The sequence below is a fragment of the Mauremys mutica genome, chromosome 11 (assembly GCF_020497125.1).
Source record: "Mauremys mutica isolate MM-2020 ecotype Southern chromosome 11, ASM2049712v1, whole genome shotgun sequence".
In the NCBI taxonomy this organism is placed as follows: domain Eukaryota; kingdom Metazoa; phylum Chordata; order Testudines; family Geoemydidae; genus Mauremys; species Mauremys mutica.
The window spans coordinates 26,593,415-26,612,199 of NC_059082.1; the positions used below are offsets into that span (position 1 = coordinate 26,593,415).

The 18,785-nt window shown below is 45.7% G+C and overlaps 1 protein-coding gene across 1 annotated transcript; it reads left to right on the forward strand.

The window, feature by feature from the left end:
- The first annotated feature begins 8,662 nt into the window (after positions 1 to 8,662).
- LOC123344608 (tetratricopeptide repeat protein 24-like) lies at positions 8,663 to 18,080 on the forward strand. The gene is made up of 6 exons (XM_044981004.1): positions 8,663 to 8,867; positions 10,987 to 11,108; positions 12,773 to 12,892; positions 14,485 to 14,546; positions 16,620 to 16,755; positions 16,919 to 18,080. Exons 1-5 carry the CDS (start codon positions 8,819 to 8,821, stop codon positions 16,738 to 16,740), a joined length of 474 nt encoding a protein of 157 aa, XP_044836939.1. The 5' UTR covers positions 8,663 to 8,818; the 3' UTR covers positions 16,741 to 16,755; positions 16,919 to 18,080.
- The last annotated feature ends 705 nt before the right edge of the window (positions 18,081 to 18,785 follow it).

The following is an 18,785-nucleotide window of genomic DNA, read 5'->3' on the forward strand; positions in this document are numbered from 1 at the left end:
AGGGCCAGTCTCGCCCCAGAATCACAGGATAGGCCAGTCCGGGCGCCAGGCCGACGACTAGCCTCCGGGTAGTGCCTCCCACCGTTAGCTGGGCCCAGGCACTCGGGTAAGGTCGGACATCTCCGTGGATGCATTGTAACTGTATCGGCGTCAGACGGGGGTCGGCCGGTGGTCCCAGAGTTTGGCGGACCAAGGTCTGGCCGCACCCTGAATCGATCAGGGCCTGTGTGGTCTGGTTCTCAACCATTACCGGGATTATCAGCTGGGGGGCCCCGCCCGGCGGGCCCGGCCGGCCCCTACGTAAACCTGCCCGAAACTGCAGTCCATCTCGGGACAGTCTCGTTGTACATGTCCGGCTTTCCCACATCTAAAGCAGGGACCGAGCTCAGGGCGTCCACTCCGGGGAAGGCTTGTTCTGGCACTTCGGGGGGGGCTCCGCCGGACCTTAGGCGCTCCCTGGGTGAAGGCCGGGGTAGTCCGCTGGGGGGTTGCTTCCCAGCGTGGAGTCGCGGTTCCCTGTCGGGGTCCCGGCCCGGGGTCCGGGCCTCGTGGGTGGGGCACGTTCGACGCCCTCTTCTCGTCTCGGGGTCGTTCGGGCCCCGAGGTAGGTGGCCGGAAGGCGGGCCCTATCGAGGCTTCAGCAGCCAGGAAGCCTTCCAGGAGCGCGACGGCCTCTGCTAAGGTCGTCGGTCGGTGGCGGAGTACCCAGGCCCTACCTTTGGCCGGTATGGTGTGAATAAACTGCTCCAACACCACCTGCTCGGTGACCTCCTCCGCCGTCCGGACGTCTGGCTGCAGCCACCGACGGCAGGCTTCCTTCAGGGTCTGGGCCACCATCCGGGGACGGGCTCCCGCCGGGTAGGTATGTCGCCTGAATCGCTGCCGAAACGTCTCCGGGCTAATGTCCAAAGCGTCTAGGACTGCGGCCTTCACGCGGTCGTAGTCGCGGGCTTCTTCGGTCGCCAGCCCCCGGTAGGCTGCTTGGGCCGGCCCAGTCAAATAGGGGGCGAGCAAGGTGGCCCACTGGTCTCTTGCCCATCCCGCCACGAGGGCCACCCGCTCAAAAGTGACCAAGAAGGCCTCCGGGTCATCATCTGGGCCCATCTTGGTCAGACGCAGGGGGGTCCCCAGACGCGGACCCCCTCCCGTGACCTCCCCCGCAGGCCATTCAGCGGGGCGGGGGGCGGGCCCGAGGAGGTGCTGCAGCTGGGTCCCAAGCTGCTGCACCAGCTGCTGTTGCTGCTCCAGCTGAGCTACCTGCTGCTGTTGCTGCTGCTGGAGCTGGGCCGCGTCTCGCTGCCGCTGCTGTTCCAGCTGGGCGGCATGCTGTTGCTGCTGCTGTAGGAGTTGAGCCGTCTGTTGCCGCTCCTGGCTTTCCACCAGCAGCTGGAACAGCCGGTCTGCCTCCATCGTTCTGGCTAAGAGGGCGCTCAGCCGCCCTCTCACCGGCCCCTTCTCACAGGGGCAAGGGATCAAGTCCCTGGTCAGGTGCCACTTGTAACAGGCGGGTCTGGGGCTCAACCCTCTGAGGGGAGGAGGGGAGCCACACTGGCCTGCTTGTCTCTCAGGGGGTTCTGTCCTGTCTCTTTAAGGCTAGGACAGGCCCAGGCCCCCTGGTGCAGGGGCTGGGCGACAAACAGTCTAGATAGCTCTCAGGCCTTTGGTAGCAGGCTGAGCCAGTAACAAACAGTACAGGGGCTCAGGCCTCTTGTGGCAGGCTGAGCCAGTAACAAACAGTACAGGGGCTCAGGCCTCTTGTGGCAGGCTGAGCCAGTAGCAAACAGTACAGGGGCTCAGGCCTTTGGTAGCAGGCTGAGCCAGTAACAACAGTACAGGGGCTCAGGCCTTTTGTGGCAGGCTGAGCCCGTAGCAAACAGTACAGGGGCTCAGGCCTCTTGTGGCAGGCTGAGCCAGTAGCAAACAGTACAGGGGCTCAGGCCTCTTGTGGCAGGCTGAGCCAGTAGCAAGCAGTACAGGGGCTCAGGCCTCTTGTGGCAGGCTGAGCCAGTAGCAAGCAGTACAGGGGCTCAGGCCTCTTGTGGCAGGCTGAGCCAGTAGCAAGCAGTACAGGGGCTCAGGCCTCTTGTGGCAGGCTGAGCCAGTAGCAAGCAGTACAGGGGCTCAGGCCTTTGGTAGCAGGCTGAGCCAGTAACAAACAGTACAGGGGCTCAGGCCTTTTGTGGCAGGCTGAGCCAGTAGCAAACAGTACAGGGGCTCAGGCCTTTTGCGGCAGGCTGAGCCAGTAGGTAGAGGGGGACGACTGCCACCCGTGAGTGGGGTGGCAGGGGGGGACACAGGCCCACCCACTCCACTGTGTCCCGGCCCGGGGCCCTAGGCAGCGGTCCTCACCGCTGCCGGTCAGTGGGGATCCTGACCGCAACACACTGACATGGGTTCAGTCTGGTCAGCAGCCTGACTGAGGTCAGCTGCCCCCGGGCCACTTCCACTATCCCCCTCTTGTCCTACCTGGTCCACGGCGTCTCGCCCCGGGAAGTCCCACTGCATGGGCTCGTCCCAACCCGGGCTGGGGGGTAGGTCTGGTAGGTCCTTAGGGAAGTCCAGCCAATCCTGCCCCGGGGGCGCCTCGGGGTAACAGCATGGCAGCTGGGGCGTTCCCCCGGGCTCCTCGTCGTAGGTGGCGCGGGGGAGTTCCGGCTGGTCTTCCCAGGAGCGAGGTAGGGTGCTCTCCGTCCAGTCCAGGCAGTCGCTCGGGGCTCCAGTGGTTCCTCCGGTAGGAGCTCCCTCAAGCAGGTCAGCTCTCCCCGGTGGCTGAGAGCTGACTGAGCTGGGAGGCCCGGCTTTTATTCTTCCGGGTCGCCGCCTGACCCTCTGAGGGGCGGGCTCACCATGCTGTAGCCCCGCCCCTTCCTGTGTCCGGGGCTCAACCCTCTCCGGGGAGGAGGGGAGCCACACCGGCCCGCTACAGTCCATAGGGAGCGAGAGGATTTCAGTTGCACATTTATTTAAAAACCCATATCACAAAATTACAATCCCTCTCTCCAAGTGTGGTACAGGTATCTCCATCAGGGAAAACCGACAATAGCAAAGTATCTCTGTAATTCCTACAAATGGCTAATTTATTACATGCTCTTTTTACTTGCCACCATTATTTAAAAGGAGCCCCGTGTACATAAGCATTGGCTTTGGGTCACAGTTGCGATAGTTTCGCATTCGCACTTCCAGATGCAACAGGAAGGAGTCAGCCAATTGTACAACATATTATACATTATGTGAGCAGGCTGAGCCTGTGCTACAGCATCTTGTGCATTGATCTGGAGTTCATTTACCTAAAATAGCCTTTTAAACATCACCATCTGAAAGCAGTTAATCATATATTCAGCCAATTAGAAATATTATGGATGGAAAAGTATAGCCAAGTTATTAGTCCTAAATTGTACTAAACCCTCTCTCTTTGCCCAGCCCCAGCTATCTAATGTTAATGTTGCTGTGCTACCTTTCAGGCAGACTCTACAACCACATTGGATTGCACTATGCTGAAATGATGTGCTTCCACCAAGCTGGGAAATACTTTATGAAAGCCATGCAAATCTGCAGTGGGGCAAACTTTTCTATACGGAAGAGAGCTGTATTACTACAAAACCTGGGAGCGATCTACAATGCTTTATGCCAGTATGAAAATTCATTGAGATATCACAGCGAGGCAGCACATCTGTACGGTGAGGTGTCAAACATGTGATTCATTCAGCAGGGTGGAGAGGTTCATCTCTCCCCCAAGCCTGAAGGATCAGATGGTCATCTTGACTTTACAAACCTGTCAAAAAATCCAGCAAGGCCCTGGCACCAGCTCCTGGTGTGGTCTTTTGAGCAAGTCCCTGCCACTCCTGACTAGCCCTCCTTAGTTTGGCTCTGGTCAAGGCAGTTCTTGGACCCTCCCCTCTAACTGAATTGAGCAGTCTGCTTCAGTCTCTTGACTGTGTTTGTGGACTTCTTTCTACCTCCCCTTCCTTCTCTGTAGTCTCTCTTTTATAACAGGCCTTGTTGCCTCCATTGGCTGCAGCTGTGGGTGCCAGCCTCCTTGACTGGCCGCTGTGGCAGCTGCATGGGGGTGTGGTCATGCTGCTTGCCTGTAGACAAGAGAGGTTCTCCTCCCACTTCTGTCTCTGAGCAGTAAGGGGTTTGTAGACCCCATTGCAGGCCCCAGTTCAGCAAAGCATTCAAGCACATACTTAACTTTATGTCAATGGGACTTAAACACATGCCTAAGTATTTTGTTGAATTGGCTACAGAATTTGGGACAAAATCAGCAAAACTATTTTGTGCCATCTTCTAGCCTATGAAATGTTTTAAGGAAGAAAATTTGGGGAATGGGTGAATATGCTAATAAAGATTTAAGGTTAAGCCTCACGGCTTGAAATACTTGGACCCCATGCCTACACCCACAGCTGCCAAGGCTTTGAGAACAATCCCAGCAGAGTGAATATGGGCCTATGTTTTTAATTAACTTGATTGAAAGGCAGTGAACGATGCACAAGCACTTACATAAATAACTAACAATGAAAAAGTACAGATCTTCCATAGTGTTTTCATTAAACACTAAACAGACTTTTTTTGAAAAAGATTGAATTCAAGTGTGTTGCCTTAATGCAGCAAGATCACTCGCTATGGCAAACAATGTCTAGAAGGAAAATGCCCCTGGGATTGGTGCAGAGGCTGTTAACCACTCAACATGACCAGTATTTCAGATGTCCTTAATCAGATTAAGTCATATAAAGTACTCATTAATTGTTAAGGAAATCTGGTTAACTCTATTTTCCTTGGGTGAAGCTAATAAAAGTTCACAGGTCCAAATCCCGCAGTCCTTGTTCAAGCAAAAGTCCCATCAAAGTGAATAGAAATGCTGTCGGACTACAGATTGAAGGCCCAATCCTTCCATTTAATTAGCATACCTATCGATGATTATCTATAGATCTCAAAATGCTCCACAATGGTGAGTAAGCATCTGTAGATGGGGGAAACTGAGGCACAGAAGTAAGGTGAGTCGCTAAAGTTTGCATACTGAGCATCAAGAGCCAGAACAGAATCCAGGTATCTTGATACCTAGCCAGGTGCCCCATCCACTGGACTATATTGTCACTATGAGGAAATATGTATATTGCAGTCAGTGAGCTTTGGATACTCAAAGATTGCAGGATTTTGTCATAGGTAAGGATAGTAAGGTTTGAACCAGACATTGTCTTTTTTCCTTCTTTGCTGTCTTTTTGATATTTTTGTGGCATCCTTTTGAATGCTTGTATTTCTAGTCAGGCTAGTCATGCATTTTGCATGGGATATCAGCATGCTGTACATTCAAAAAGGTACAGTATGCTTATAATGGATTTAGGTTAGTCATAAAGCAGCTATAAAGAACCATTGATGCCTCATGAAAAAGATCCCTGTTGGAACAATTCTGCCTCCACAGCATCTAATTTTATGCTTTTCCTTCCCCTGGTTTTCATTAGTTGGATATTTGTACGACAACAGGCTTTTTGTTCTTTAGAAGGTCATCTGATCCTGCCAGCTTTCCCTAACCTGAAATCACAAGCCTCTGACTATGACCTCACAGTTCCTCCCTGTTTAACAAACAACATTTATTGTAAAACAAAGCAAAGAAAATGACTTTAGGTGAGGAAAACTCAGCAAGTTTCCAAAGGAACAAAGATCATGTTCTGCAAACATCCCAGGAATAATTTAAAAAAACCTTATAGGGTAAACAAATACATTACATAGAACTTAGGCAAGACTTGTTTCTAGACACACTTTATTAAAGTATCAGTAACTAAGGTAGCTGCAGCCTTACACCAGTGATTCTTAACACAAGAAAGATTCTAAAATTTAAAAATTAATAAAATCCTCTTTGTCTCCCCCGCACCAACACAACACACTGGTCTTTTGTCACATTTTCTATGCATCCAGGTCACGTATCTGCCACAGAAGACACAAGACTGTGTCTGTCCCACCAGGGGCAGCTCTAGGATTTCCGCCGCCCCAAGCAGGGCGGCACGCGGCGGGGGGCGCTCTGCCGGTCGCCGGTCCCGCGGTGCTGGTGGACCTCTCGCAGACGTGCCTGTGGAGGGTCCCCTTGTCCTGCGGTGCCAGTGGACCTCCCGCAGGCGTGCCTGCGGATGCTCCACCGGAGCCGCGGGACCAGCGGCCCTTCCGCAGGCACGTCTGCGGGAGGTCCACCGGCGCCGCGGGACCAGCGGACCTTCCGCAGGCATGCCTGCGGGAGGTCCGCCGGAGCCGCCTGCCACCCTCCCGCAGGATGCCGCCCCAAGCGCGTGCTTGGGTCTGGAGCCAGCCCTGTGTCCCACTGCATTACCTAACTCTTACAATGCGGGGGAGGTAATATCTTTTATTGGACGAGGGTGACCAGATGGGATGAAGAAAATATCAGGGCCCAATGGGGGGGAGGGGGGAGTCCTGCCAGCGGAGCAAAAAAATAAGCGCAGAGTCCCGGAGTCCCGCTGGCAGAGAGAAAAAAAACCAAATAATGGAGTCCCGGAATCCCGCCAGCAGAGGGGAAAAAAAAAAGCGGAGTCCTGCCGGCGGAACAAAACAAAACAAAAAACAGGAGTGCGAAATATTGGGACAAGTTGCGTCCCGGCCAAACATCGATCGGGACGTGGGACAAGCACCTAAAAATCGGGATAGTCCCGATTTTATCGGGACGTCTGGTCACCCTATATTGGACCAACTTCTGTTGGAAAAAGAGACAAGCTCTCCTCTTAAAGAAGAGCTCTGTGTAGCTCAAAAGATTGTCTCTTTCACCAAGAGAAGTTGGTCCAATAAAAGATGTTACCTCACCCACCTTGTGTCTCTAATACCCTGGGACCAACATTGTTACTGCTAATACTGCAAACAGATACAGAAGTTTTCAGAACCCACACACTAAGGTAAATGACATTTTTAGGCAGGGATGGAAATGAGCGAAACCTCTCTCACCAGTACCATCTGAAGAAGTGGTGGAAGGAGGAGTGTGGGTAGCACATATACTGTGCACCCAGTTCAAGCACATTTTTAGTACTGTTTGCTTTCTTTGTACTTTATTCTCTGCTATATTTTCTCTGCTCTTCTTTCAGGCTGTGCAGACATAAGCCCACACTACAATTCTTGTCATTGTTCCAGTTTATACAGTAAAAATAATAATTGCTCAGAAATCCTTCTATGTGATCCTTACAATTTCTGTCCCGTTGCAGCAGTGTTGGTCAAGAATATGAGAGAGACAAAGTAGGTGAGGTAATATGCAAAGAGGAGGTCTGTGTAGCTTGAAAGATTGTACCTTCCACACAAAACAGAAGCTGGTCCAATGAAAGATATTATCTCACCTACCTTGTCTCTATCAACTTCTGTCCTTGACTTGTTCGGTTTTAAAGGTGGTTTGCACCAGGCTTTGGTAAGCTTTCTCCCACCATTGATGCACTGTTTCATTCCCTGGCTAATTAAAGACATTTGGCTAATCAGTGTCTTTCAAAGTCTTGTCCCTCCCAGCTAGCTGGCTGAAAGATATTGCTTATACCAAACCTGGTTTAAAGGGTCACATGTTTAGGCCTAGAATTCAAACTAACTACTTAGCCTATGTCTAGAGCAGAGGTGGGCAAACTACGGCCCGCGGGACCCTCCTGCCCAGCCCCTGAGCTCCTGCCCTGGGAGGCTCGCCCCCGGCCCCTCTTCTGCTGTTCCCCCTCCCCCACAGCCTCAGCTCATCCCGCAATGCTCTAGGCGGTGGGGTTGCGAGTTCCTGGGGCAGCACAGCTGCAGAGCCGCAGCCTGACCCGGTGCTCTGTGCTGTGCGGCGATGTGGCTGGCTCCAGCTAGGCGGTGCAGCTGCCTGTCCTGCTGCTCTGGGCGGCGCGGCTGTAGTGCCACCAGCCGCCACCAGTGCTCCAGGCAGTGCGGTAAGGGGGCAGGGAGCGGGGTGGGGGGAGGTTGGATAGACCGCAGGGGAGTTCGGGGTGGTGGTCAGGGGGCGAGGGTGTGGCTAGGGGTCGGGGTGGTCAGAGGGTGGGGAACAAGAGGGTTGAATGGGGGCGGGGTCCTGGGGGGGCAGTCAGGAAGGAGAGAGGGGGTTGGATGGGGCGGCAGGGAGCAGTCAGGGGCAGGGGTTCCGGGGGCAGCCAGGGGACAGGGAGAAGGGGTGGTTGCATGGGGTAGGGGTCCTGGGGAGCCGTCAGAAAGGAGGGGGGGTTGGATGGGGTGACGGAGGGTCCAGGGGCTGTCAGGGGACAGTGAACGGGGGGGTTGGATGGGGCAGGAGTCCCAGGGGCGGGTCGGATAGGGTTGGGGGGACAGGCCACACCTGGCTGTTTGGGGAGGCACAGCCTCCCCTAACCGGCCCTCCATACAATTTTGGAAAACAGATGTGGCCCTCAGGCCTGCCCCTGGTCTAGAGCCATCCCTGAACAAATCCGTATTAAAATAGACACCAAGACAAGTTATAACAAATGAATTTTCCCCAGATACTTGCAATGATTCTATAGTAACTGCAAACAAATTATTTCTTTCAATCTCCACCATAATGATATAGGTTTATTGCTTTGCTTCAGGGCACATCATGTCTTACAGGTCTGTAAGTTAAAATGTAATACAAGTAAAATAGTGATACTTTAAACAATTAATTGCATAGATAATTTTAAACACTACATTCATGGACCCAATTGTTCATGCAGAATATGGGAGGATGTAAAAATCTGTTTATGTAACTATAACTCATGAATCACTTACATTAATCTTTGCTTTAGGTGCACTGAGAGAGAGAAACGCCCAAGGACAAAGTCTCTGCAATTTAGCATATGCTTACAGCCAGCTGAAAAACTATGACATGGCAGAGTATTACTATCAAGAGGCACTTAATGCATTTGTGGATGTGGGTAAGAGAGCTGCCTCCAGCCACTATAATTTCAGATTTGTAATAAACCCCCATTTTCTGCTCTTAATAAATCAGTAGTATTAATTTGCAGCAGGCTGAATCCACTTCATATCATGCCTGGAGAACCCATAATTAACCAGCTCTCAGTACAGAGGAAGTGTCCCATACCTTTGTATTGATATTGTTTGGTATCCAAAAAGTCTGTACAACATCAGAGTGTCTGACACTTACAAATGTCTAAACTAGAAGAAGTTCATTGACATTGTACTTCATTGAAAGGAACCAATAATTGTTTCACTGGCATAAGATCAGGTCTGGAACAGAGCTTTTAAAGTTACCAATATCAATGGAAGATTTTTCTACTTAGATGGAAGTGCCTCATGAGTTTCTTGCTTATCAAGGTCAGCACAACTGTTTACAATATCAATAGAAGATTTTTTTAATTTGTTCTCTCCCCCGCCTCCCCTCCCCAAGTGAGCCATTACAATGGGAAAAGAATGTTCTTCTCTATGGTATTAAATGAGCAACAGAGAGAAATAATCTCTTCCAACATCAATACACTTGAATTAAAATAATTTGTGTTAAATTACAATTACTATCTACATTAAGTCACTAAAGGCAAAATAATTTAACATTAAGTCTCTCATTCTGTTCCAATCACCATGACATGTGTGGGTATTTAAACTAGCTATGGCACAGTAAATAATATCTCCCACTGTACTGAGACCAATTTGAGATCCCAGCATTACCTTGGCACCTAATTTAATGATGCGTAGATTTAATTTAACGATGAGTAGATAAAGGCAAGGAAATTTCAGATACAGGTTTATTAGTTAACCCAAACTTTGGGGGCAATGTAATACTATCAGGTCTGCAGTGTTGACTTCCAATATGTGGCTTTCAGAATTTAAGAGGTCATCAGTGTCCTCCACTTAATTTAGCACCTGCTGCTGGGCCCTTCCCCTCCTCAAGTCTTTCACATTTTGGTAAGATGAACACTCAAAGGGAATATGGTGTGAATAGTGGGTGTAATTCAATACAAACCACCACACAGCCATACTGCATCATCAGAAATCCTGAAAAGGGACACGCTAGTGCTCATTTCCTCTGGAATAACCTGTTCTTTAACATTCAGTGCTGTGTAGTCATTATGGAGTTGTCTGGTCATTTGCACATCTACCTACTATACTATATATCCAAATGGTGGAGTATGAACCTAATAGGGACCTGATCTGAAGCTCATTGAAGCCAATGAGTCTTTCTTCTTGTCTTCACTGAAGACTGTTCTAGGCCCTGATTAAGCAAAATACTTAAGCATATTATATTTAAACTCATGCTTAAGTGCTTTGGATGGACTTAAGTATATGTCTTCACTGTTTCGCCTACATGGAGCCATAATTTCTTGCTGAATTCGTTTTTTAATAGTTATTTTGTAGCTGAGATCAACTAAGCATTTGAGTTATGAATGTAAAAACAAAAAATATTTAAAATCAACAAACTATATTTTAATGTGAATAAGCGTGCCATGTTTCAGCAAGAATGTGTAGCCAAGCCCAAATGTTTTCCCTCAAGTTAGAAACACAGAATGCAATTGTATATGGGAACTGCCATCCAAACTTTAATTTCTTCATTAAATTCAGACTTCTCATTATATCTGAATACACAGAATTTATCATGTATGCAGTTATTCACTTAATGTCTGGCAACATATATCTGGTAATGTGCATTGGATTAGGCCCTAAATTAGCAGTAGTTTAGCTACTGCTAAAATTATTAGAGGGAGAAAAAATATTTTAGTTAAGATAGGTGAGCCTGAAATCATTGCATTCCATGTTGCTTCAAATCAATAGCAATTGTTCCTGAAATATCTTATCTTTCCTGGAATAGAAGTTCCAATGTCCTGATTGTCAAAGCAACCAAACAATAACCCTACCCCACCTCCACACTATTTACTGGAAATTATAGGATCAAACCATCATCCATTTAGCTCAGGAATACCCTGCATACAACAAATTTCAACCCTTTACACACTGACTTGTCCATTCTGTCTTTTAAAGTTGAATTTATATAGACAGAATAATAACAAAAACTTTGAATAGCAATGATATGATCTCTTACAGGTGATTTATATGGCCAGCAACAAGTCTGCGAAGGATTGGATGCTACTAGTTTCTGCCTAGGTGACTCAGATCAGGCCATCTCTTATTACAAACAAGCTCTGACTCTGTTTGGAAAGTCAAAGGTACTTTTTGTTTGCACTGTTTGCTTAGTAATGCACACAGAAGATAGAGACTTTTTTGTCAGCATTAGGAAATAATGTATGCTGTTTTCTCAGAGCCTGCACCTTATGACAAGTTCCCATTCACTCCAGTAGGAGTCACACACACCTAGCAGCTAGAGAATTGAGTCTTCGGCTGACCCTTCCTAAATGCAACCCTTCCTCCGACACAGTATCCGTCAGTTGAGTGGGTGATGAAAAGGAGTGGCGGGCTTAGGAGTGGTTTACAGGAGTGGTGGGCTTAGAGGCATTATTTAAAAAATAATGAAAAGCAGAAGGTTTAAATCAACTATTCAGAATTCTACTCACTGAAGTGCATTCTGCTATTCTTAAAATGTAATCTATTATGTAACAAATGCATTTCATAACAGCTAGTCAGGGAATCTCACAGACTGTGAATTAATTAGCAAAGGTAGTTTCTGATGTAGAACATTGATCATCTCAACCAGCAGGTTGGCCTCTCTCTCTTTTTTTTAAACTGGCAATGATTTTCTCAAATTCTGTAGGTCAGAGTAATAGCCGCAAAGATCACAGAGCCCCTCTTGAGAGAGGCATTGCTGTTGATTTGAGTGGCCAGTGCATGCCCTGTATTTCAGGGAAAGTGTGTAACTGTGCTTGCTGCAAAGATGAGATAAAGAGTTCAAAGAGCAGTTAAAAGAGGGGGGAGGGGTACTCATGGTGGGTGTGTTTTTGTTTGGAACATCCCATTCTACAGCACAGGGTCTGATCAGTGGTTCAGAGCATAAAGGAACAGGCAAAAAAGGACCTTGAATGTTTGCAAATATACATCTGAGCCTCCATTGGCTATAGGTTTCAGAGGGGTAGCTGTGTTAGTCTGTATCAGCAAAAAGAACGAGGAGTCTTTGTGGCACCTTAGAGACTAACAAATTTATTTGAGTTTTAGCCCACGAAAGCTTATGCTCAAATAAATTGTTAGTCTCCAAGGTGCCACAAGTCCTCCTGTTCTTTTTACCATTGGCTATAGTGTCCTGCAACCTCAAGCAACCCAGCCTCATTTTAAAATAAAACGTTTTCATTAACATCTAGCTATTGCCACTATTGTATTTATCAAAGATTATGCCTCATATTTGGATTTGCCTCCCAATGAAACTTAAATTGTTTAGATTTTTCCCTTTTCCCACTATATGATGGAACCCAGTATAATGAGAGCAAATTATTTTCAAGCTTTCTGCACAAGCAAGAGGCATGTCACTGTTTAGCTGACATTCTGCCACTGGAGTGAAGCATTTGCAAGTTATTTTTAAGGGAAATATTAGCTTTGGTAAATTACCCACAAAAAAAGCAACAATGAAAAGTTGTTTTAGGTGAAAAAATTTTGTTGAAATATTTGATGAGACAAAACAAAAAAAAATGACAGCTGACAGAGGAGCGAGAAGGGCTGAATTATATACCAGTAGATATAATGCTTTAAATACCCCAGAGAACATACATTGCAGTGATGTAGGAAACATTAAAATGAACAAAGAAAAGATAGTGTAATAGCAGGGCAAAGGATAGCATACACCCCTGGGGTATTTATCAAGGAAGACTACAGCTCATGTTTGAATTTTCCTCACAATGAAATATCTAACTGTTTTGACTTTTCCCTTTCTTTTTTTCTGAAACAGGAAACATCTGATCTCTCCAGAGAAAGGGTTTTAGGGAAACTGAGGGATGCTGTTAAGTATCAAACCAGTCATCAGTGTCCTGTTTCATGCAGAGATAGCTTTTCAAACACAACAGCAGCTGTAAGTTTAGGGCAGGGAGCATCATTATAAAACATGCAAACAAAAGCTAACTTTAAAAATCATTGCTGATTTGGTGGACTCCCTTTCTCCCTCCTGCTTGTTGCTAACAAGCACAGTGTGTACTGTAGCACTTGGCATTCAGCTAGAAAGGGAAGATGAGCAGCAGCTGTCCCATCTGTGTTGTGATAGAGGTAGCACTGGTGGAAAACAGAATGAGCACTCTGGAACACATGCAGTCTTCAGTTTTGTCCGGAGCCCTGAGTCAGAGGGCAAAAGATCCCTGGTGATCTCTGAAACTTATCCCTTTCTGATCTCACATCCATGTGCCAGAGGATCCCCTCAACAGCTCTCGTCTAGTCAAAAGTTGGTCCAATAAGAGATATTATCTCACCCACCTTCTCCCTTTGTTTAGTGATAACCAGAGCAATAGGAAACATTCAGCTGGGGACTGACTATCCAAAGACTAGACTAGACTGAATGCAAATACAAGAGCTGAGGATTAATTACGTGGAACTGTGTGCACATCAGAAGCAGGCAGAAAGTAGGCAGAAGGGACCAGAAAAGGGAGAAGACAGCCAGTTAAGCTTTTGTATGATGGACTTGAGAGGAAGCCAAGACATTTTTTAGGCAAAGTTCTGGCTGGAAAGTAAGGCTTGGAATGATGGGCAGTGGCTAGTGGGAGGTTGTGTCTCCCCAAACACCCTTGTGTGGTCCCACCCACACTCTGTCCCCAGCCCCCTTCCTGCTTTCTGGCTGTGCTGCAGGGGGCTCTTCCCACCCGCCCGTGGCTGGGGCCCCAGGCTGGGGTGAGGGCATATGAGGTCCGGCCTTGCGCTCCAGGCTGGCCCATCCAGCGCGCTGCCTAGGGTTGCCAGGTGTCCGTTTTTCAACTAGAACATGTGGTCGAAAAGGGACTCTACCCAGCCCAGTGAAAATGAGCAAGTGAGTGAGGGTGGGGGACAGCGAGCAACAGGGCAGGTAGGGGAGGGATGGAGTCAGTGGGGCGGGGCCTCGGAGAAGGCGTGGGGCAAGGGTGCTTGCTTTTGTGCGATTAGAAAGTTGGCCGCTGCCTGCCCTTCCGGTGCTCACCCGCCCCACGTTCTGTGAAGTGTGGGCTTCCTGTTATTTTTCTAAGTTTCCTGACTCCCAGGGTTGCCTCTCTAAAACCCTGTTGATTCACAGCTGCACAAGCCACTTCAGATTTAACACAAACAACTTCATCTTCAGATTAAAGTTTGAATTCAACTATTCAGACCAGATTGATTTTTTTAAGCACTCATGTATTCTATATAATCAGAACTTCATTCAATTCTGAAATCCTCGTAATATGCTTCCACCTATTAGGGTTGGAAACCGGCAGCTCTATTCCATTTCTCTTCCACAATCTAATTCTATTTTATATAATTAGAATAAAAAACCTACTAATAAATCCAGAAGCTTGGGAGTTGATTCTCCCCTCACTTACAAATGGTGTAAATCTAGAGTCCCAACAGAGGAGCCAAACGAATTTAGAATCTGTTCTGGATCATGTCAGTTTGCTAGAAATACTGTGCTTATTATAATTTTTAAAAAAATCTTTTGCTCTTTCATAGCAATCTTCTCCCAAAGTTGCCAGAGATGACCATGGTTCTGTGCCGTCTGAACAAGAAACATAGTAAGTTACAGCAGTGCTTTTGTTGGTCAGATTTAAGAGAGCTAAAATACCAAACTTCTCTCTAAAGTCCATGTTCTATTTTAAACACACAACACTCCGATACACTTGGCAAATTTGTCCTTGTTAATATTAAGCAACCGTTATTTAAGAGACCCAAGGCAAATGGATATGCATGTGATGAAATAAAATACTGCAAAGAAGCTATAAACTCAGCATAAACATTACAAATATTTTTGAAACCTGGGTCATTCTCAGTACTTCTGAACAACCAGACTCTGCCCTCACTTCTATCCCTGGCAGTCAATGAGGTGTAAAGGTTGCACATGAGAGCAGAATTTGGCACAAGTTGTATAGGTCATTGACAACATCAGTGGCACGTGTATTTAATGAAAGAATCCTGAGACTCAAGATGCATAAGGAGAAGAGATGTCTCTTTGGTTTGTTGTTTTAGACACAAATATGAGGCAGTCACTCACCTTTTAAGCAGTAAAACACGCATGTTAGTATTGTTATGTAGAAAGGACGATGGTGAGATTATAATGCTGCTCTCCAATTCCCTGTCAAATGCTCCACTTCTGAGAGAAAGATGACATTAAACTCTGCTTTTATCATCCCCCCCCTTTAAAAACAAAAACAAAATTCTAGTTTCAGCAACATACAAGTTTTTAAAAATCAAAGAGTGGGTGAGTCATGCATCAGTCACTGAATGACCCTACTACTTTAGCCTTTCTCTAGCACCTTACATCTGAGAATGGCAAAGCATTTTGTAAACACTAGTTAAATAAAACCTTGCAGCACTCCTGGAAAGTTATACTGAGAATTAAAAGCATTATCATATTATCCCTATTTTACAGATGGAGAAACAGAGGTTAGTTGATTTATATAAAATCACAGAGTTAGTCAGTGTCAAAGCTGGAATTAAAATCTAGAGGTGAAATCCTGAGTCAGTTGACTTTGACAGGGCTAGGATTTCACGCCAGATCTGGACTCCCAGTCTTGAGTTCTAACCTCAAGGATACACTGCTTCCCATGAGATGGGCTCAGAATCACCAGGTAACAGGTGGTGGTGAAAAAGTTGGAGATTTTTTTTCTTCAAAAAAAAAAAAAGGGGGGGGGGTGATTTCATTGCTGCACCTTTACTGACCCAAACTAACAACTTTGACATCAAACTCTGCAATAGCCAGCCAGAGTCCTTTCTTCAAAACGTTAGTATATTTTAGTACCAACAATTAGGAGTCAAAGTAGCTGATCATTCCACCACTGCATCCAAACCTGAATCAGATTTTAAAAATATGTATGTAATAAGTTTTATTGCCAGAAGCTTGTTTCCAGTGATTGCATGCACAAATACTAGACACTTAAAAGTTACAACTGGCTACCTGCATGCTCAGATACCAAACCTGGGAAAGCAGTTGTTGATATCATGGTTTATGTGACTTTTGAAAATCAAATGGGAACAACTGAAGAAGCAGTAGTTTTGTTGCAGCAATAATTCCATGCTGTTAGGTATTTTAGAGGAGAGTTTATTGTAGAAGATTTATCAGTCGTGTATTGAAAACCTGAGTCAGAAACAGTCAGACTGTGAGGAAGAGCAATTCCCTTGTTATGTCCTGTTATGATTATTCCCCTGAATGTCTAGGTTCATGTCACAAACTGCACTAACATCAGTTGTATGGATTCTCTTCCTCTCAGACAACTTTGTCTTATAGTTTCAATTATAAGTTTCTGCATAGCCACTAGATGTCACTTTATTAAGGTTATTTTAGAAATCCTGTGCTGTTTTATTGGCATTAGCCCTTCAGAGGTAGTGTGCAGTTTCATTTTGATTTTAAAACATGAACATTTTAAGACTAGCTAGGAGTTGATGAATCACTTGTCTAATTTGAACCACAGTATTTCCCATATTTCAAAGACGGAAATCGCAGAACATACAGACAATGGAATTAAAAAACAGGGATGAATTTGGCCCTCGGTGTACACTAGAAATATGCATTATGTATGTGTATGTATGTGGTCACAATGAAAGGATAAAAAGATGACTCAGGCACCAATTTCTATTCATTTTTTTTTCAGCCTATATGATGAGCCACAGAACGAGTATTCTGGTAATGAAAAGAAACAGAGAGATGGATATACTGAAAGGAGTGTCACTTCCAGAACAGATTCAATGTCATCTCACCTTATTCCACAGTAACAAAGGTGCTGGCAGGTACTGTAGATATAGTTTTAAAATGTTCCATTTATTTTATATTTAGGGTAAAACCCCTCGGCTTTCTGATGCCTCAAGTCTGAGCCTCTGATAGGTCAGTTTTACAGAGTAGGACATGGTTTGAAATATCCAGACCTTGCATTCATGCAATTTTCCTTTATAGAAAAACTGACCCTGGAGGAGAGAGGGAAACAGAACAGGAGGATGACTCCATTTCTGGGCACATGAATGTAGAATCACAGATGTGGGCCAGAGTCTTCATTTCCTTACGTGTATGTGCATCTGGAGGAACACCACTGAAGTCAGTGGAGATACACCATTGTGAGAGCAGGAGATGTAAGAGCAGACTCTGGCAACATGGAGGAAGCACAGGCCATTACACATACACAGACTTTTTTTTAAATCCTGTGGTAGAACAAAGGTTGTAATAACCAAGAAATGGTAAAACATTATGAATCTAAGACAACACTGAACATTAGGTTAAAATATAGGTAGGATTCAATGTTTATCTTTAGGAACATGATATTAGATTGGTTTAATATCAAAGACATTTAACCTGAAATCATTGAGGACAATAGGGTTTTGCTATTGACTTCAATGGCAGCCCAGTTAGGCCCAAGCAAAGTGCATTTAAAAAGAAGGGAGGAATAATAATTTGTATGAAAAAATAGAACTTAAAAAAGTCTTCTTTGAAATAATAGCAACAATGATGGTGTCATTTAACATTTGTATAGCTTCTTCCATCCCAAAGGATCCCAAAGCACTTTACAAAACTACTGGATAAAACTGTACCTAGAGCATCAACTACTGAGAATGCAGCCACCTCTGGGAAGGAGATTGGCAGACAACTGCTCTACACTGGGATTAGAGGATATTTTAGTCAAGAACACAGGCTAACCTCTACTGTCATGGAAGGTGTGTCAGACTATTTGATAGTCACACAAAACAGCAAGGTCTTCTTTGACTTTTAAGGTCTCTTCCAAAACACTGAAGTAAACACTGTAATAAGTATGCTAACTTTCTCAGTATGTTGGTTCCACCCCAGGAGCTGTAAATGCAAGCAAGACAATTAACTCCTTGGAAATGCCTCAGTTCAGCTGATTATTCTAGTTTCTAGTAATTAAGATTGCATTTCATGATCCTCAGCCTTATTAAATTAGTGTTTACAGTTCTGTATGCTACAAAAATAAAACATGGTTATTTTAATTAAATTATTCATAAATGGCATTGGTTCCACCTCAGATGTATGTATAATGAGAACGGGACCAAGCAGACTCGTCATTCATCATACATTTTCATGTATTTTTGTCTGCTAATTGGAGATATATGGAACTGTTCAGATTAAATGCAAATCTTTCCAATTTCTCTATCCTCCTCCTTTCTTAATCCATTTCCTTCTACAGGCCCGTGCTCAGAAGTCTTATTTACCCGCTCTCCCTCCCTGGCTGTGGACCCTTATTTCTGGGGATATTCTTCCAGTCCTGGCATGGTTTTCAGAAGCTCACTGATTTGCCAAATTGCCTGCTGTGTCACAAAACACACAGAGAATATTAAAGAGCAATGACGACTGTCTTCACTATTTTATATAGCAACACATATGCTGTCAGTAATTCAGTACAAAAGGAAATCAAGTCTAGTTTTAAAAGAATGAAATATTAACAGTAGTCAGAGCAGCTCCCAACATATTTGAATTGTAGATGTTACATATTGCTGTTTGCAGCCAAAGAGACTGTTTTAGTATTGCAGTTCTAGGAGCAATGGGCCCAATTCTTCTGTCATCCTGATCAGAATTCTGATTAATCCCATTGAATCCAATGGGGTTACTCCAATTTACTCTGAAACTGAGTTACTCCAGATCTACACCAGTGTAACAAAGCAGAATTTGGCCCCGTGTTCCAACGTGAAAGATAATTTTGCAACAGATTTTCTGTCCTGTGAACAGGCAAAGGGGAACAGAAATTACTGGCAAATTCCCAGCATACATAGCCAGCTCTTACACCTCTCACAATGCATCCACTGAGGTACGGGAT